Genomic DNA, 21,133 nt, shown 5'->3' with positions numbered 1-21,133 from the left:
ACCATCATAAGATAAGCTAATATTGAAATCTGACTCAATATCCGATACTACCTCAGTCTCCATTTCGGTTTCCTTATTAGTATCCATCTCTTACATTACCATGCAATTTAAAAAAAAATAGAAAAAAGATAATCATAGAACGGAACGCATAATGCAAGAAAAAAAAACAAGTGTAACATACCATTAAAATGTAAAGTAAATCAAATCCAATGATAATAATCCTAAAACATGGTTAACAAAATAGAGTAGTAATCAAGTTCTCAAATCATAGAAAGATAAACATGTATAACTATCTTGGAATGCTGGTACAACTCTCTAATCATCTTCAGGTGCAAGGTCATAGACCTAATTGCAATAAACAAGTTACAAAATTCGCCTTTCATTAACAGGAGACTAGCAAACATGAATAGAGGGCTCCCCTTAGGGATGGCAATTTTCTCCATTTCCCCGATCCCCATGGGGATCCGCCCAGAATGGGGCGAGGATGGGAATGATTTTCCCCCCACGGGGACGGGGAGAGCACTCCCCACCCTGTGGAGACCCCGATCCCCGCCCTGTGGGATCCCCACTGATATATATGTATATATGTATGCATATATTATATGTATATATGTACACATACATCTATATATTAACATTTTTTAAAATATGGTTGAATATGTTTGAATCTTTTTCTAATAAGATTGTGAATTTTAAGTATTTTGTTTTATTTTTTAAATAATAAAAAAATAAAAAAAAATATTTAACATTATAAAAAATCACGAGGAATGGGGATCACCACGGGGTGGGATCCCTGTTGGGGTGGGAGCGGGGATAACCTTGTCCACGTTAGTGGGGACGAGGATGGGGAGAGGCTCCTCGTCCCCACCCCGCCTCGTTGTCATTCCTAATTCCCCTCCTCAATCTCAAGGATCTCACTAAGGAGTTTCATGCATCGCTCCATAGAAATGAGCTTTACGAGTAGCTATTATCTCGAATGCATAGGGAATTCTTTCTAGGTTCTTGTTAATTTGTACAACCCCTGTTGTCTTCTCTTTCCTAGAGGAGTTGTTACTCTCGCTCATGTCTTTGGGGATAATCTTATGTGGGTGAGTGTTATTTGGGAATATTCTAGCTTCTTGCATTGTTTCAAATGCCTCTATTGGTGTTTGTGATTCATGTTGTACTTCATCATCCATCTAGTCATCATTTAGAGTTAATAAATGATGATGATGATAATATGCAATGAGAAACTTTGAAAAAGGGATAACACTTATTATTCATATTATACATAAATAAATGAAAATGTAGATGAATAAAAAAAATAGGAAAAAACATCACAAATATACAATAAGAAATTAAAAGAAAGATAACATTTACAATTCATATTAATAATAAAAAATAAATGAAATTTTGGATTAATAAAAAATGTAAAAAACAACACAAAAAAAAGTAGGATAATAATTTTTATTCATATTAATAATAAAAATAAAGGAAAATCTGGATTAATAAAAAAAAGGAAAAGCATAACAAATATGCAATGAGAAATTAAAAAAAAAAGTGTGATATCATTTATTGTTCATATTAAAAAATAAATGAAATTTCAAATTAATCAAAAAAATGTAGAAAACATCACAAATATGCAAAGATATGGATACAAAAAAAAAAAACTACTTATATCAGCATATTATTATTCATATTAAAAATCAAGAAACACCAAAATGTAATCACATATTTCAACATATTATTATTCATATTAAAAATCAAGAAAAAATTCAGCAACCACATATTCCAGCATATTGTTAACATAATCTTCAACAAAAATGGACCAAAAAAATACTTCTTATTCATAAGAAACACCACAAGCATGCAATAAGAATTAAAAAAAAAAAAGATATCACCAATTATTCACATTAAATTTCCAAAAAAAAAATGCAGCAGAATTCGGAATATGCAAAAACAGAACAAAAAAAAAAATCAGTAATTACCTCTTAACAATGGAAGGATTGAATTGCTTATCTTCAAAGTTGAACTTTTTATTACTTTTCAAATATCACATAAAAAGATGATACAATGAAAAGAAACCCAAACTTCTAGAGCTGTTCCAAGAAATCAAATTAAATATCTATTCTCTAAAGGACTTCCTGTGTCTGAGTGGGACTCCTGGCTCAAGCCAAATGGCAATAGAAAAGAGGTGATGAATGGCTTTAAAGTTGTCATCACACAATGACAATAATGACAATGAACATTTGAGCTGATAATGAGATCACTGTAGGCCATTTCTGTTCAGGCAAGGATCATGCAAGAAGGGTATTTCCAAAGAGGAAATGCATCCAAGGGACTCTAAATCCGATTTCCAAAATATCTTCCAAAAACACTCGTCTTTTATTACGTTCCTCTCTTGGTAGGGAGAGAAAAACATAAACTGGGTTAATTCGAGAAAACCCAAAGCCTCCAAACTCTAACAAGAGTACAAATTTGAGATAATATCCAATATTTTAATTAACTCTAAAAATACAACTTAAATACATGAACCAACGTTCCAACATATCAACTACTAGAGAGATTCTCTCCTTGTTTTAAGGCTTTACTCCATCTTAATAACAAACCCACGAGTCCAGATCTCCTGCTCACGAGAACTCTGCCCACGTTAATCGCATCCACACATAGAAAACATCTCATCCTCGACATAGTATTACGCAGGGGGAGATGTTCCCAATTCATTAAAGGCAGTGTATTGTGGGTAAGCGTGGGCAGAGTTCTCGTGAGCAGGAGATCCGGAGTCCAAACCCAACTTATCTAAAGACCCCCATTGACTGCTTTAATAAGACCACGTAATCTCCTAAATGGCTAAATGTAAGTTCATGGAACCCACTAAATCCCCAACAACCGATTAACACTAACAGACTACTAACCCAACAAATCACCCTGGTGGGTCCCAACACAGCCCACTAATCCACTAAACCTGACATGTAACATTCCCATCCCCTTAAAATTGACTTGTCCTCAAGGTCATGCGATGAACGAACACAAATAGTGACACGTGCATGCTTTTCTTGATTGGCCACCACATTGTTGGCCACAAGTTTCCCTCGAATCCAATACCCCTCCAGCACTAGCGGGCCCATAGTAATTAACACAGTGTTGTCTTCGTCACAATACTTGGTATTTCTCTTTTTATAGCAAAATTGTTGTGTTCCAGTCCCCAAGAATGTCACTCTTACACGCTTGTTCGAGTGCAGTGATACCTGCAAACGGAGAGCTAAGGGCACATGGGAAATTCAGGTAGTAATTCGCGATCAAGTCATAGAGCAGTCCTGGATTCATGCCACAGTTTGGTTGCACATGACCCACATCATAATTGTATGAGGTTGCTTTAATCTCCTTTTCCTTGCACAAGGGATCAATCGGAGTGTTGAATACAGCAGATATGGATGTGACCCTTGAAGTGGAATCCATGTAACAAAAAATGTTCATTGCTTTATTTAGATTACCAGCTCTGTAATACTGCCTGATCAATGCTCCATAGGTAACTATAGTGAACAGAAGACCATCTTTAATAATTTTTTCTGGTACTAGACATGCATTGCACTATTGGAGAAAATTTCAGCTATGGACCAAGTGGAAATGAGTAGGTTGTATGTCCTTTCAGCAGGTCAAATTCTCTTCTCCATTAGTTCCGTAAATGGCACTGAATCAGTGAATTGGCATTCATCTCTCGCTCCACCACCACTCGGAATTTATTCTGCCATAACATGCTCAACCCCGAATTTGCCCATCTGTGCAGCAATGCTAGAGTCCTCAACTCGGTTCCATAGTATAAGTGCTAGGCAGTTTTGGATCATCTCATAGGCTTTGGAAAAGTGAAGCTGCTCAAGCTTCTCATTTTGGATTGTAGACGAGAACTCCAAAAAGTTCCAGACAGCTCCATAAAAACAAGAGCCAAAGGGCTTGATTCTACTTTTATCTCAGCAAATAATGGAAGAAGAGCAATAAAAACAACAGCATAATTATTGTTAAGAATGCCGGTGCAAGTTCCTCCGCCATTGTGTGTAGAAATATTCCAAGGTGGATGTTTGGATGTCTCTGCTTCTATTTCAGTGTTCTCAATTGACCTTGAGCAACATTTGCTAGGCAACATCGCTGCCCTCTGCAATGGAAAAATCTTAAACTGGGTTGTCCAAGTGGAACTGCACAGAATGTGATGGAATAATGGAGGAGAGGTGATGACAAAGCTCGCCATCACCACCGTCATTTTCTTCCACCCACCAGGATCGAGTAAACCCTTTGGTTTGGACTTCAGAATTCCCCATCGTTTTGACTTTAACTCATCCGCTAAATCATCAACCTTCTCCCAATATGATTTCACCATAGTATCTGTAAGTGAGCGATACAGTGGAAGGAGAATAAAACCTCCAAAGGTTCTGGCTCTTCTTAGATCATCAATCGTGATCACTGTTGTCTTTCTGCTCTTGTGATCATTCATATTACAAAACTCCACAACAGAAGCCTTCTCACCACCAAGAAACCCAGCATGACCGCTCATAGGATTAAGACATTGAATCACACTTGTAGGATGAATAATATTATGAGACTTAAAAAGCCAGTCATTGAGATACATGGTGTAGAATCTTGGAATACCTCGACTGAAATCTAAAAGCACATCACGAGGTTCAAATACTTCACCATCCGGGGACACCTCAATTACCTGACTGAATTTTTCAAAGCTAGTTGGAGTCACATTGGTCACCTTGAATTTGACCGTAGAAGATGCCTTTGCTTCTCCTGAGAAATCCATTGAGAGGGAGAGAGATGGAGAGTACTGATCGTTAGTGCTAGATGTCATTGATCCACTGTTGATTTTCATAGAGCCAAAGAGATCCCCTCTTCCAAAGAACTCTTCAACGGCATCTACCTTCTCATCTTCTTTATTGCAAATGGCTTTTAGTTGATCCAAACTAGCAGAGAGGCACTACAGGAAAAATGGTTGCCGCTAAAACTCCAAAACTGCCGCTAAAAGTTTTACCGGCAGTCAGCAACATGCCGCTAAAACATGTGTTGCTAGAAGTTCTAGCGGACTAGCAACAGTTTTGACAACTGCTGGTAAAAAAAAAATGCCGCTAAAACTAAGGCCTTTAGCAGCAGATGTAAACTGCCACTAAAGACTAAAATCTAAGCGACAGCTTTATCTTTAGCAGCAGTCATGACTGCCACTAAAAGTTTGTCACGCTTTTTTCGGCACACTTTTTGGTGCGCTTTTTTCGCTAAATCATATTTTTTTTCATATCCCTATAGTTGTTTTCAATCAGTAAACAAGCTTCTAATTTGCTTCAAATAACATGTTTTCTCTTCATTAATCTAAATTGAAATGTAATACAAAAGTCAAAACATCAACTACAAATAAATTTTAGAAGTCCATTCTCCATTCAAAACATTTGAATCACAAATACATCTGAGTTTCAAATTGACACTTTAATACAAATTTCATCATCCATTCTCCAAATTCAAAACACATGATTTATAAAAACTTCTCCCAAAATCCAACGAAAAGATGAATTCCTGATGAAAACAATCATAAATAAACTTGAATCAAAACCAGAAATAAGCCATCAAAGTAAAAAAAAAAAAAAAAAAGCATAAATAGTGATAAATAATTCATTAATTGGATTAGACACTTGAAACTTAGAAATGCAGGTAGCCAATGTTCTTAAGGCCTAGTTTGTTTGAACTTTGAGTGACTTACCACTGCTGTCTAAATGTTCTTAAGGGTAAGGAAGCACCTTCCTGGAGCATCTGAATTTGGATATATTTCTCATTTGCAACCATCAGTTCTGCCATAGGTAGGATTAACTTGCTAGGAAAGATGGGGGTAGATGTTACAAACATTAACTAACTAGCAAAGTTCATGAAAATGACAGCATTTGTGTTTGCAAATATATTTATTTCTGTTTGCAGTCTTTCCAAATGGAGCCTAAATAACAAACTTTTAGATCTATATGGACCCCTATTGTTTAGTCCTAAGAAAAAAGCCCAACTCTGATTGAAGGAGAAGCTCTCCTGATAAGGGCTTTGGTGCTAATTGCTAAGATATCCATGAGTATCCTGGGTCCAACTATGATAAGGTGCTAAGGTAAAATAGCTGAGCTTGCTTTAATAACCTGTTCCAACCACACCTTAGAGAGTTGCACTTTTTTTTTTCTTTTGTATTTGTTGGTAGGACCTGCTCCAACCAAACTTTCCTTTAACCTGGTAACATGTTTAATATTTGTCTTGCTTGGATTTTTGTTTGCCCCTTGTTTATCTAAGGCATCCACCATGCTATTAGCTGTTTTTTTTTATCAATTGCTATTAGCTGATCTTTGTGAACAGAGGAACTGAATTCTGAATTCTCTTGCTAAGCTGCCTTACACTTCACTCACTATGTATCTGTACTGCCACATTATAGGGTTATTTTGTCCAATCTAGTTTTTATCTCCTTTCAGTATGAGGTCTCGATTTCAGTTCCTGATGTAATGACAAGTAATAACTCAACATTTATAGAGTCTTGCCTCTTCAAAGACATCTGATAAAACATTTACCAAGTCTCCTTAGCCTAAAGTCCTAAAGTATGATGCCATAACTACACCATCAGTCCCAAAGTATAGTTCAAGGTAAAAGATCAAACATATATTTATAACAAAATGTGCAAATCTGGAACAAGGTAACAATACCAGTGTTGAAACCATCACAAGAGGTAGAAAAATAGATATGCATGGCATTTTGATTTATGAACCTCTGCTCAAATTCCATGCTACTCTACTTGAGTATGTCAGAATTTTAATGATAAATTAAATTATTTGTTGTGAGAAGGAGCATGAGTACCTTGAAGTTGGTCAAATCAGGGACGACATAGTTTGGCAATTTCTCATTCATCACAACATATACACCTGCACCAAAATGCTATGACACATTATAAACAACAAAATGATATTCACTTCCAACAATTGCTAAACATGGAGTTTAGAGGGGCTCACCTTCTTAGTTTGTTTTTTATTATTAAAAGATAGAAAGATACAAAAGAAATCCCAGAGCATGTCAGATTTTAATGATGAATTAAATTATTTGTTGTGAGAAGGAGCATGAGTACCTTGAAGTTGGTCAAAACAGGGACGACATAGTTTGGCAATTTCTCATTCATCACAACATATCCACCTGCACCAAAATGCTATGACACATTATAAACAACAAAATGATATTCACTTCCAACAATTGCTAAAAATGGAGTTTAGAGGGGATCACCTTCTTAGTTTGTTTTTTATTATTAAAAGATAGAAAGATGCAAAAGAAATCCCAGAGCTAACACAGCAAACATCCAGTACTACAAGCCAAGACTTAGGGCCATTTAATAATTGCTAAGTTTGACTTAACCGAATTACTCATTGCTTTGTCTTTTACCATATACAATAGCAATATAATGAAATAATTAATGGTAAAGTAGGTACTAACATGTCATTCAGCAACTAAGGAACCCACCCCCTATGTAATTGTGTATCAACTAAAAAAACAAAATTATAAGCAATTATGGGACCCAGTTGGAGTGCATATGGGTAGGTGTGATTCCCTGGAAATGATGGCAAAGTACCATGACCAAGAAAAGTACCATTCAGCCCTTTGCATTACAACCTCAATGGAGCTTCATTTCAAACACACGAGCATTCATTCCAAATTACTTGCTCAGTCAAGAGCAAGGAGAGTGAGGTTCCAAAGAATGTTACCTCTCCTGCTATAGCTACAGATTTCCAAGCAGAAAGCAACGCAAATCTTCAAACAACACCCATTGCAATTAACATAGCCAAGCTTTACCCTACGACTAATAAGCACTAAAATTAATTGGGACCATTCAAGTTAATTGGTTCCATCCAGTTTTACGGTTGTACTCTAGGACATGCCTAAAGAAATACAAGTCAACTTCAAAACTTTCACTAGAAGCTTTATCAGCAATTGACTATAACCAATACTATTCCACATTCCAATACACTCTAACTTCGATATTCCTAGACAATAATAACCCGCTTCACAGGCCTAAACATGACACAAACTATAGTTGGGTGCTCTTAGGTAACCAATAGTAACCCAAAGAAAAGTTCTCCAGGTACTTCTCTACTGTTGGAGCCAACAGAACTCAGTAGCCAACCAAAAATACTAATAAAAGAATCCAAATTTGAAGACAAAGAGGTAGTAGTAAATATAGAGAAGAAAAACAGATGTCTCATACTCAATATTCCAGCAAATTATGTAAAAATGGACTCGGATGATCCATAAAATGCCACATGTCAAAAACAAGTGGTCCTAGCAGAATCAGTCCCGATGTGAGGTTAGATCAAACAAACCTTGAACTGGATTTTCCTATTTTCGCCAAAAATAATATCCCGGGGAAAATATTAACTTTCACAAAATATGCTTGGAACTTATACCAAAAAAAAATGTTAAACCAATATCAACAAGTCCAGATTTTTTTTAATACCAAGATGAACACTTGGCATGGCTGCTGATATCATCCATATGCCTATTGGCATCAACAAGTCATTAGTGACTATTCCTTCAGATCTCTGTCAAGAAGTTCTAATACCAAGTTGATGTTTTCTTGGCCTATTGATATCATCCATAAGGCCTATTGACACCAACATTGCTGCTCTGTGAATCCAGCTCTGCCCTAATTGAGTTACCTTCACACACCAGGCCTGAAAAACTCAGAAGATGGTACCTTCATGATCTCTACATACTCCCCCAACACTTGTAACAACCCAGTTGCCTAAAGTGCAACCATCAGTTAATTTATTGGTTCCCAAAACTGGTGCAACTTGGGCTGGTTTGAGGTTAGACTCAACCTAATAGAAGGGGGTATTATACACTGTTGTCACGAAAAAGTGCAGTGTGCTCCAGAGCATATAAAATATGGCCTACAAATATTACTTCATTGGCATACAAAGAACAAAATAAGGCAATTTGATTTATGCACCAATGGAATGATTCTGTATTATGGGAACAAAATAAATAAACAAACTATTTTTCACCCCCAAGAACACCAGAAATATTGCAGCAGAAGGTGACCAAAGGGGACACTCAGCCTACAAGAGTCTGCTGAGTTGATTTGGCATCCAATGCATTAATGCTTTAACAAGGGGAGCTTGACACAGAAAATAAATCAATTCCCTTTATACATTCTTTCTCCCCTGTTCATGGATGGAAGAGATGATGAGTTGTAAATGGATAACATTTTTGTACAGGAGTATCAAACCTGAAAAATAATATGCCCTTGAAGACCACTCTTTTGTCATGTGTACATTGTACCAGGATTTCCCTTATTGGGTTCTGTCAATAACATTTGTAAGCCCAAAACCCCAGCTAGAATTGGCCATCATCCCTTATTGGGTTCTGTCAAGAACATCTGGGTCCATGTGGAAGGCCTGCATCATGATTGCCAAACTATGTTAATCTTCCCTCAAATCAAATTTGGCAATAGAATAACACAGCATAATATTTTAAATCGCACAAGGGGACATGACAATAAATAAATAAAGGACATAATATGGGAACTTGTATATTCTTAACATGGCTTTACCACGAAACACTTATGATGATTCCAGTGATCTGGGGTCTTGGAAGGAGTGGACTAGGTAACCTCATGAATCTTTGTAATGAAACTTAGGTGTAGGTTAAAATCCAAGTTACATATATGCCATAGTCAACATGCCATGATTCTGTATCATCTGAAAACCAGTGTATCATCACATGAGCACACCTATACAGCCATGTGCACATGTCAACCACACCCAAACAAATAAAGGCTTTGTTCTATGACCAAGGAGAATCATCATTTAGTACTGTGGAGTATACTAACTTCAATCTTACAACTTGAAGATTCTAATGTACAACCAATTGATGCCACTAAGGAATATTATATCATAGCTGAATTGGATATAACAGAATAGATTTCTATAGAAGTTAAGCCATTCAAAAGTTGCAAGTTAAGCTTCAGACTAATATCTGAAGCAGATAGACCAAATTTTAGCTAAGGAAAACGAAATCTAATCATGACCTGCATATAGATGGACATAGGAATAAATATGGGGGCATTCATCTTCACATGTCTGATGGTTACTTAGACAAACAAGAGAAACCAACATGCAAATTCAAAGTTAACATATGTACATACATATTTCCACCCTATGTAAGTTAAGTAGCAATCATGTATGGATTTTAATTGATTTTCAAGTCAAACTCAATTATATCATCTTAAGTTTATAGTATACAAGTTAAGTAGCAATCATAAACGTCATATATGGATTTTAATTGAAAGTTGGACATAACTAATTATAGGAGACTGCCAGGTTGTGATGGCTGGCCATTCTAAAGAGATGAGGGACCCTGGGCTCTTCGACACTTGATAATAGAAGCTAGGTCGTGATAGGCTGGTAACTCATAAGCAGTTCATACATGCCATTAGCACTGCAAGTTCCCTTGCAAGTGTGGGGATAAATAGAAATGAACTGTCATGGGGTTCACCTGGTCTGGGCAGGGGATTGTAAAAAGTGTGAATCTGCTCCTGAAGCAATTGTACTGCAAGGGACCTGCTCTTAGCTGTTTTTTATATTTCCTTCATTCTAATTTTCTTGGAACAAAATTCATTTTGTTTAATCATTTAATAGAACCCAAACCTTGCAGTTGATCTTTACCCAACAAAAAAAAAAAACTTGCAGTTGATGATCAAATAAAAAATGGACTGGGGAATTGAACACATGGCCAATCCAGTCACCCCCCCCCCCAATCCAACTGATTATCTGGACCATCCATATGATCCCTCCATGAAGCAGAAATAGGTGAAGTCATGTATCCATCAAAAAAAAAAAAAAAGAAAAGAAAAAAGGTGGAGTCATGCAGTGAAGCTCCCTACATGAGCTGATATATTAGTATACCCATTATATATGTCAGACATCTTTGTGTTTGGTAATTCTCTATATACATCACCTTGGGTTAATGCATAAGCTAGCTGTTTGTGTTAGTAAGTATATGCAGGCAAAGGTAAGATTCTGCTTTTTTAATAATCTTCTGGTTGTTGCTCACGTTTAGTAAGTATATGCAGGCAAAGCTTGTTGTGTTTAATCATCTTGGCATTGTATTGTTTAGAAGTTATATACTTATGTAGTTAGATGGGGCATTTTATTGCTGCACATTATGTCCTGTGCTTTAATATTATGATCAGATTGAAGAAACTAATGAAGCAAGGAAGAAGTTCTCAAATGCTAAGCCTATTCCATCAATCCAATATTTTGGGGATCAACACAAATCAAGAGAAATGGAAGCTCAAATCTCTTTGCAAAAGTTCTTGGTATGTGTGTTAATTAACCATTAATGATGTTGCAATATGAGAATTGAAACTCCACTTGTTGGAAGAAACAAATTTTGTGCTAAGCATCTTAAGTTACAACCACTTGTGTAGAGTTCAAAGACAAATAGGGATTTTGTCTAAGCATCTTAAGTTACAGCGTCTAAGATTTTGGTTAATCTGCACTGAATTACAACTTGAAAAGTGCAGTTCAAAAACAAATAAGTATTTTGGCTCTCTAATTAATGAATAGGATAAGCATACAAACCCCTGGCTCAAGCTGGCGACAAGGATTGCAGTTAGAAACAAAGAAACATAATTGATTGCCAAACAATTGAACAACAAAATTTAATAAGTTGCAGATGGAGCAACTTAGGACGTTAAAGGATAAAATGGGGCCTCATAGCAAAGATCTTTTGGAGTTGGATCAAACTAAATCTTCCTCCTTGATCAATCAATGACTTCACTCTTTGTCCCTCCAAGATTAGTAAAGTTGAATTATTGATGTGTATTTGATTAGATTTTGCAGAATCTGCACTTCTTGTTTGCAAAAAGAATTTACTGTCAAAATTCAATAAACCACACACCTTTGAGAAGCTTGTGACAACTCCAGTTCATAAGTAAGTTTTGATTGCTAGTGTATGGATTTTCACTTTTGTTTCTTTTAGGTGTACAAGTATATTAATTGTGGTCCTGCATTTGATAAGCATGAGGTCCTTATATTTTACTATCTGTACTTCTGAGTAAAACTGCATAGGCCTTCTCATAGGTTGCTGAACTTTTTACTTGTAAAAGCAAGAGAATCATATAATCTATAAAAACTTTGATATGGCATAAAGATTTCTTCCGTAAATAAAATAAAGATTTTATTAAAAGAAAGCAGAGAATTACAGGAAAGGTGACAGGAAATCACCCAAGAGAAGAAAATAAAAGCACCCCAAACCAAGAAAGGTCTACATGAACATTTGTTGTTCTTTTGACTTGCAAACCTATTCATTAAGTTGCACTACATTATATCTGAAATTTTGATCAATAAATTATATATGCAATTATTAATGTCAAGCAATGAATAGGACAACTCTTCATGCATAAGGGTCTACATGAACATGATATACCTGAAAGGAAAGAAACTCTTTGATAAGAAATTCTCAAAAGACCTGAAAGAAAGGTCTACATGAACAGATTCAGAATTATCTGAAAAAAACTTAACTCAAGTTTGATCAAGAACAGTCATATTATCCTCAGAGGCTTGCAGCTCTCACTCCTAGATTTGTTGGAGTTGATATTGCAAATGTTTGTAATGAAGCTGCTTTAATTGCCGCAAGAAATGAGGTATCACAAATTGCTATGGGACACTTCAAGGCAGCTATAGATAGGATAATAGGTGGTCTAGAGAAAAAAAAATGCTCCAATTTCTAAAGACATACCCGAACCATCTCAGTTAGCTCAACTCTCATGTGTTAGTTTCATCTCTTTAACATAAAGGCGTGTTAGTTTCATATAAATTTATTTTATATTCCCCAGTTAGAGTTCCATGAGATTGAAAACATGCTTATGTCATGATAGTTAATTTGTTCTTATATACAGACCATCATATTTTCCACAATTATTTGTTTTTTAGTGCTTTTATGGATACAGGTGGTGGTCTTCTAAAGACTGGTATTTTACAAGTGACAACTGCAATGAATTCACACATACATATATCAAAGAAGAGGATTTTTTTTTGGATAATATATAAAGTGTGAATTCCTTTTTCATTGGTAAAGGATTGTTGGATTGCAGCCTAGGCTTCAACCATTCACAACCGACATTATTAAAAAACAATAATATTTTCATGAGCAATTATTTACAATACCTAATCAAATGATCAATAAGACGAATTTTCAATTAAATTGGAGAAAACCCTAAATGACACAATTGAGTAAATTTATGGGAAAAAATAAGATTAATGGGATCATGAAAAGAGAGAGAAATATGAACTCACAATGTGATCAGAAGTGCCAATGGGTCCATCTAGAATGCGAATGCGAGTGTGAGTCTCCTTGCATATCTTCTTGACTAGTTCGCCCTTGCGGTCAATGATGCTACCGACCTTAAGAACAAGGACTATGAGACAGAAAATGCTATTGCTAGGCTACCCAAGCTATTTCTTCTTGGTTGGCATTGCCATCGAGGCCTGGGCCGGGACTTCTGGAGTTGCCACCATTTCTAGAGGTTGTTGAGATGACTCTGACAAAGCGGTGGTCGTGGCTATATCAGTCCAACAATCCTTTGTATGTCATATGGATGGGTGAGAAGTGATTGGGTAGCTTAGCCAGAATCCACACTGCTAACCTTGACGTTGCTGGTTTGTGTTGTCTGATGGAGGGCAAAATCAACCAAACGGTTAAGGGAAATCCATAAGAGAGAGAGTGTTTCACCTGTTGATGCTAGCGCCATTGGTTAAGTGTCATCCCATGGTGAGAAGTTTGAGAGAGAGAGAGGTGTCATTTGGTGGCGAAAAGGTTGAGTAAAAGAGAGGGAGGAGGAGACACAGAGAAAGGGCAGAGGAGGAATGTGATGTGAGAAAAAGGGTTTACGCAAGGAGGAAAATAGGCTTTAATACACTTTTCGTGCCTACATGGATTTAGTGGCAATCAACACTGTCTTTAGCAGCAGTTTTAAACGACTTCCGCTATATGGTATTACTTTTAGCGGCAATCACCATTTAGTCCCTGTCAAAGCTGCCGCTATTTATTAGTTTTCCTAGAGTGAGGGATGCAAACATCTACAACATTCTCTCCTTCATCCGTTTCTAGACGACCACAAGTGAAGCCACTTTTCTCTCCAGTCATGCCAAGCAATGTTCAAAACTGGTAGCCATTTCTGGCTCTGATACCAATTGTTATGTTCCTCTCTTGGTAGGGAGAGAGATAAACATAAGCTGGGTTAATTCGAGGAAACCCAAAGCCTCCAAACTCTAACAAGAGTACAAATTTGAAATAATATCCAATATTTTAATTAACTCTCAAAATACAACTTAAATACATGAACCAACATTCCAACATATCAACTACTAGAGAGATTATCTCCTTGTTTTAAGGCTCTACTCCATCTTAATAACAAACCCACTTATCTAAAGACCTCCATTGACTGCTATAACAAGACCACGTAATCTCCTAAATGTAAGCTCATGGAACCCACTAAATCCCCAACAACCAATTAACACTAGCAGACTACTAATATTCTAATAAGATAAGAATAACAACTAACAACATGATAACAAATTACTTAACCCAACAAATCACCCTGGTGGGTCACAACACAGCCCACTAATCCACTAAACCAGACACGTAACATCTTTTTTCCCATTACTTGGATGTTTCCAAAATACATATCACTGCAAAGCAAAAGAGTAATGGATCTCTACAACACAATTCCCTTTGGAAATAAACTTTTGACACCAAGCAAAGTTGCATAATGGGCTGAAGTTGCAATCTATGGGAAGCTCTGGAAAAAGGCCCAAGTAAACCGATAATGTTCTTGTACCATGTAGACATGGAACTTTCCGTGCAACTGGAATCAACTAATACTTGTCAAAGTACAACTAAAGCAGGCAAATTCCTTCACCAATTGGCTATTTGCTTATTACATTGGTGGGTCATTAGTTGAGCAACCAAATCATGCGAAAAATCTTCTTCCTAGGATACTGAACTTCCCATCTAAATATTCCCACAATGCAAAGAATCAAATACAATACGATTAGCACTCCATAAAGCATTAAACCAAAGATTCCATGAACAACTTAATGCTTCTTAAATCCTCTTTGGACTGTGGGTAGTTTTGTGGCTTGAACAGCTTCCACAATCCAACAGGATGTTGGGGTTCAATTTCGGCTTGTGTTGAGAATCTGCCAAAGATCTTTTCACACTCAGGATATGGCTTGACATAAAGATTGTAGAACCTAAGCCTACTGGATTTTATCAGACCCTTCAACCCAACTTCAAAACCAAGTGCACCTTTTGACCTTAGATACTCAATTACACCATAACGAGGAACTATTTGCTTTTCGAAATTCACACCTAAGTATTCTGGAACTTCAACCAGGCAATAAATATTACACTCCATCCTGTTTATTAAAAAATCAATCTTCTTCTCTATGTCACCCAATTCATATATGATTGATCGTGGTTCTCTCTGCAGCACTTTGAAAGCGTCCCTCAGGGTTAGCCCATGTCTGTGCAAGCAATCCACTCTCAATTTTACTTCGGTTCCAGCTCTAAAAATCCCTTTACAGAGAATTTTCTCTTTGATTGCCAACCTACACTTCAAACCCCTCATTAGTTCCAGGCATCGAGAGAGCTCCCCTACTTCCATAGTGAGAATTCGAGGGTCTTTAATGACCTCCCTTCTGATATCGTCTGCCTTAAAACCCAACTCCTTAAACTCATTAAAAAGTGGCACGAACCTACCCTCAACGGAATATCCTAAAATCCCCGGAAACGAATAGCAAAGTTTATCGATTTCATCACTTCGAATTCCAATTCCCTTAAGGAACTCAATCCCCCGGTGAAGCTCATCCGGTTCTATCATAATAACTCTCGGAAATTCCTCTAAAACTCTAGATACAGTCCCATAATGAAAGCCAACAGCCTTTAGGACCCGTACACTGTTGCAGAGGTCAGCAGGTTCTAACTGAAGCCTCCTAGAGTGCTCAAGAACGTTTTGAATTAGCAATGGAGAAACACTACCAAGATCTAGTTCAGAAAAAACCATCTCCCATTTCCTCAGAAACCCCAATTCCAAAACCCCAGGACAACTAGATATTATTGATACAAGAGAATTCTGCGATAATTTGAACGCCAAAAGAATTCCAAGAGACTTCTCCACATCCAACAAATTGAAATTCAATAAAAATCGACTCTTTCCAAGAAGTTCATGTAGTTGACATGCCGGAAATCCATACCTTTGCAAGAGATTAGCAAGCAAAACTTGTTGTCTATATTCTGAATTTCCTATGAATTCTGAAGTGATTTTAGATGCGGTATCATAGCTTCCTGAAAAAGATCGAACTTTTTCATTACAAGCTAAGTTTTTCGGGAAGACAGTGAAAAATCGATGAAAAGCTGATCTAGTTAGAACCCTAATCGCCATTGTTGAACCTCAAGGATTTGGAAAAATACTTGGCTCCCACCAGGAGGACATGCGTCTTACCACAACCATTTTACACACGAATTTTAAGGTTTAAGGTTTGGACTTAGAGTTTACGTTAGATGGTTTTAGGGTTTAACTAATTGCTTGTTTGCCACCGGTGTGTTTGATAGTAAATCGTTTCACCCGATTCATAATGAATCGTTTCACCGGTTTATTTTGAGGGAAAAAAAAGGAATGCAGGCTGATTGGGCGTTTAAAGTAATTTGGTTTAATATTATAATATATATAAAGGCTCAATTTGGAAATACAGCGTAAATACATACAAAATAATACAAATATAAGGCTTTGCACTCTATCTCCGAACTCAGCGAAAATGACAACTTGTCTCAAAAAGTAGTCAATTTTTTCAAATTTCAATGTGCCATGTGATATTGATCTCCTCTCATTGTCGGGATGAGGTCGGCTTCTTCCCTCGAGCTATAGTGTCAAGCATGGCTCTCAAAAGGAAAATAAACAAAGATAGTTTTGTTGGAAGGTGAATCTCTCATACCCATTCGGTTGTGGTTGGATACATATATAGAGCTCAGGCTTGATGGTCGTTACAACTGAAATGGAAAAGACAATAAAAAGGCTAATGATTGCTAATAATGCGCAGGGAATATTTCTACTATAACAAACTCTACAATTCTGCTACTCTCCACTAGCTGTCCTAGAGCAAAAGACCACGTTAGCTTCTGCATGTCAATGTGTCGTAACACTCCCTCCCCCTTCGAAAGCAGCCTTGTCCTCAAGGCTAGACTGAGGAAATTTCTGTTGCAGTTCCGTGAGTATTTCCCAAGTCGAATCTGTTGTCGAGGTTCCTTGCCATTGAACCAGTACCTCTGTTACTGCCTCGTTGCCTTGTCGTTTCAATCTTCTATCAAAAATTGCAGCTGATTGGGGTTGGAGTGTGTCATCATCCTTTAGTGGTGGAAGAGTGGCTTGGGCATGAGAGCTGTCTCCAACATTGGCCTTTAACCAAGACACATGGAAAACAGGATGTAAACGGTAGCCTTCTGGTAACGCCAGGCAATATGCAACTGGACCAATTTTCTCAGTTATTTTGAATGGTCCGTAAAAATGAGCTACTAGCTTCTAAGACTTACAAACTGCCATTGTGCTCTGCCGATAAGGTTGCAGCCTCAAGTATACCCAATCTCCAATGTTAAAATTCCTTTATGTTGTCTTCTGATCTGCCATTTTCTTCATTCTGTCTTGGGCAAAGAGTAAATTTTGTTTAAGTTTTTGAAGAGCCCTTTCCCTTTTCTGTAATTCAGCCTCCACTGTTGGTGCTTGAGTTGTTCCTGGGATGTAGGAGATCAAGTTTGGTGGAAGATATCTTTATAGTGCCTGAAAAGGGGTGGTTTTGGTGGTAGAATGGAAAGTGGCATTATACCACCAATTCTGTGGTTGTTCATTGGTGTAGCATCTAAGGTAGGTTTCCAAAGTCCTATTAAGGACCTCTATCTGCCCATCTGTCTGAGGGTGGTATGAAGAGCTCATATGTAGCTGTGTTCCCTGAAGTTTTAAAATTTCTCTCCAAAAGTTGATGGTGAGCAGAGGGTCTCGATCACTTACAATTGTCTTGGGCATTCCATGCAATCTAAAAACTTCTTGGATGAATACCTTGGCCAGGCCAAAAGCAGAGAAAGGGTGGGCTAAGGCAATGAAGTGTGCAAACTTAGTTAATCGGTCCACAACTACCCAAATGGTAGTTTTCCTATTGGAAGAGGGTAAGCCTTCAAAGAAATCCATTGAGAGTTCAAACCATGCTTGTTCTGGAATGGGTAGAGGTTGTAGCAGTCCGGGGCATGGTAGGTTTTCTACTTTGTTTCTCTGGCAGATTTCACACTCCTTTACCCAATATTTAACTTCATCTCGATAGTCTTTCCAACAACAAATCTTCCTTAATCTTTGTTGGGTGTTGTAGTACCCTGAATGTCCTCCCCCTGGGGCTGAGTGGGCTTCCTCAAAAAGTCTCATTCTAAATATTGAATTTGGATTGATTACTAGCTTCTCCCCCTTCCAAAGCAGCCCATTTTTAATTGAGTATTTTCCTATGGGCTCCCTGGCTACGACTGATATCATCTTCTGTAGATGTTCATCTTCTGCTATCTCTCTCTTGAGCTCTTCAATCCAGCTTGGAACTGGAGCAGATACGGCCATTACTTCCTCTACTTCTTTGTGCGATAGAGCATTTGCAGCTAAATTGTCTGACCCTTTTCTGTAGCGAACTTCATAATCAAAACCCAGAAGTTTGCTAATAAGTCTTTGCTGGTTTGGAGTTGTAATCTTCTGCTCCAAAATATGCTTTAAACTCCTGTGGTTTGTCAAAATTTTAAACCTTTGACCCAGGAGATAGAACCTTCACTTCTGCACTGTTGTCACTAATGCTAGCAAATCTTGATCATTTGTTGACAATGACTGATACTTTCCTTGTAGTGCCTTGCTGAAGAAGGCTATTGGATGCCCTTGCTGAGAGATAACAACTCCTATTCCAATTCCACTAGCATTAGTCTCCACTGTAAATGGTTCTTGATAGTTGGGGAGAGCTAGTATCGGGGGCGTGGTCATGATTCTCTTGAGTTTCCTGAAAGCTCCCTTGGCTTCATCACTCCATGTTCATCCTCCCTTTTTAAACAATTGTGTTAGTGGTTTGGTTAGAATTCCATAATTATGGATAGATCTTCTGTAATAATCAATGAGACCCAGGAAACCTCTAAGGCCTTTAACTCCCTTGGGTGTGGACCAGTGAAGAACATCTTCAATATTAGTTGGGTCTACTTCTGCCCCCAATGGTGATATTATGTGGCCTAGATACTTGATCCTTTCAATCCCGAACTGACATTTGCTTCTTTTTGCATGTAGTTGGTGTTGTCTGAGAACTTCCAGTACCTTCTCCACCCACCATCCTTCTTCCTGACCAAAAGAACAGGGGATGAAAAAGGACTGGTACTTGACCGTATCACCCCTTCCTTCAACAACTCCTTTACAATATGCTCAATCTCATTTTTTTGGCAATAGGGGTATCTATAAGGTCTGACGTTGATGTGCTTGTTATCCTTCAATGGAATGGCATGATCACAGTGATGTGGAGGGGGAAGTCCCATGGGTTCAGCAAACACATCCTGATATTCTTCCAATAGCTTCTAAATATGAGGTTCTGGGTTCATCTGTTGTTCCCCTCCTCCTTTCAGCTGAATCAAGAACAGAAGGGCTCCCTTCTTAGCATCCTTAGTAGCCTTGGCGGCCTCAATCATGTGAAGGGGTTGTGTCTGTAATCCCTTCAAGGTGTGGTGGCCTTAGCTGTCTTCAAATTGTAGGAACAAAGAGGAGAAATCCTATACAATTGGTCTTAGTGTCTCTAACCATCGGGCCCCCAATACTGCACCGTAGCCTTGTAGGGAGAGTAGATAGAAGTCAGCTATTTATGGTGGTTCCTTGAGTTTTGATCAGTACCTGTGGGCATTTCCTGGCCCCCTTTATCTTTTCTCCATTGGTGACCAATACTTCGAACTGTGTTTGTGTCACTAGAATCACTCTTGCCTTCTTCGCTATCCTTGGATCCAAGAAATTATGAGTGGATCCCGCATCCACCAACATTGTTACTGGTTGTTGGTTTATCAGTCCTTGGATTCACATGGTTTTTGGAGAACTGGACCCTGAGATTGCATGGAGGGATATTTCTAGAATTGACACCTCCCCTTTGTTTGGATCTTCCTCAACTTCATCGCTTGGGTCTTCTCCCTCCATCAGTCCCATGACCCAATACAACCGTTGAGTCTTGCAACGGTGGCCAAGGACATATTTTTCGTCATAGTGGTAACAAAGGCCACGCTCCTTCCTATCCTGTGCTTCTGTCGGAGTCAGTCTTTTGATTTCTAGAACTGGTTTAGTGGTAGTAGAGGAATTTATTATCAAAGGTTGACCATGTACCTGTCGAAGCTTGACCATCCACTCTTCTTCCTCTAGCAAGGCCAAGCGAAATGCTTGGGTGAGAGAGGTGGGTTTGAACTTCTCTACTCCAGCTCGGACTTCAGGCTTTAGGCCAGAAATGAAGTAGCCCATAAGGTATTCTTCGTTCAGTCCTTTAACCCGGCTAGATAGGAGTTGGAACTGATCCATATACTCCTGTACCAAGGTGGTCTGAGCTAATTTGGAGAGTCTCCCTGCTATATTAGTCCCTTGCATGCCGTTGTATCGATGATTCAGTGCATCCACAAACAGGTCTTAAGAGGGTTGTGGATAGTGCTCAATGAACCAGCAATACCACTCCACTACTCTTCCTTCAAAGCCCAAGCTAGCAACCTGAATTCATTGGTCTTTGGTGATGCCTTGTAGAGAAAAGTGCTGTCGCAACAGCACCAGCTAACCATCGCGATTTTTCCCATTGAACTTGGGGAGTCCCAACTTTGGTCCCCATGTTCCTATGTCGATCGACCTCCCCGTCCTATTAGAAGCTTCCATTTCCTTGCCTCTGTCGCCCGCACCTTCTAAGACAGATCGATTGGTGTTCAACTATGGATTCCCTCCTACCGGAGGTGGAGGACCCAGACGTTCTAGAATCTCTGCCAGCTTGGCCATGACTCCTCCTGGTTTCTCTCCAGGAAGTTCAAC

General features: G+C 38.1%; 1 protein-coding gene across 4 annotated transcripts; it reads right to left on the bottom strand.

The window, feature by feature from the left end:
- Positions 1–1,990: 1,990 nt before the first annotated feature.
- LOC148854514 (Mitochondrial transcription termination factor family protein) lies at positions 1,991–16,620 on the bottom strand. 4 transcript variants are annotated; one of them, XM_088984298.1, is made up of 6 exons: positions 13,329–16,620; positions 9,257–9,425; positions 7,106–7,170; positions 6,841–6,905; positions 5,723–5,810; positions 5,304–5,538 (listed from the first exon to the last, which is right to left on the bottom strand). In XM_088984298.1, exon 1 carries the CDS (start codon positions 16,475–16,477, stop codon positions 15,104–15,106), a length of 1,374 nt encoding a protein of 457 aa, XP_088840424.1. In that variant the 5' UTR covers positions 16,478–16,620; the 3' UTR covers positions 5,304–5,538; positions 5,723–5,810; positions 6,841–6,905; positions 7,106–7,170; positions 9,257–9,425; positions 13,329–15,103. The 4 variants fall into 4 exon arrangements, with proteins under 4 accessions (XP_088840426.1, XP_088840425.1, XP_088840424.1 ...); XM_088984300.1 differs by lacking the exons at positions 5,304–5,538; positions 5,723–5,810 and adding an exon at positions 1,991–4,951; XM_088984299.1 differs by lacking the exons at positions 5,304–5,538; positions 5,723–5,810 and adding an exon at positions 1,991–4,764.
- Between the last annotated feature and the right edge of the window lie 4,513 nt (positions 16,621–21,133).

This window comes from Nelumbo lutea, chromosome 4 (assembly GCF_056320005.1).
Source record: "Nelumbo lutea isolate HS-2025 chromosome 4, American lotus-T2T, whole genome shotgun sequence".
Taxonomy (NCBI): Eukaryota; Viridiplantae; Streptophyta; class Magnoliopsida; order Proteales; family Nelumbonaceae; genus Nelumbo; species Nelumbo lutea.
This window is presented reverse-complemented; position numbering and strand designations above follow the sequence as displayed.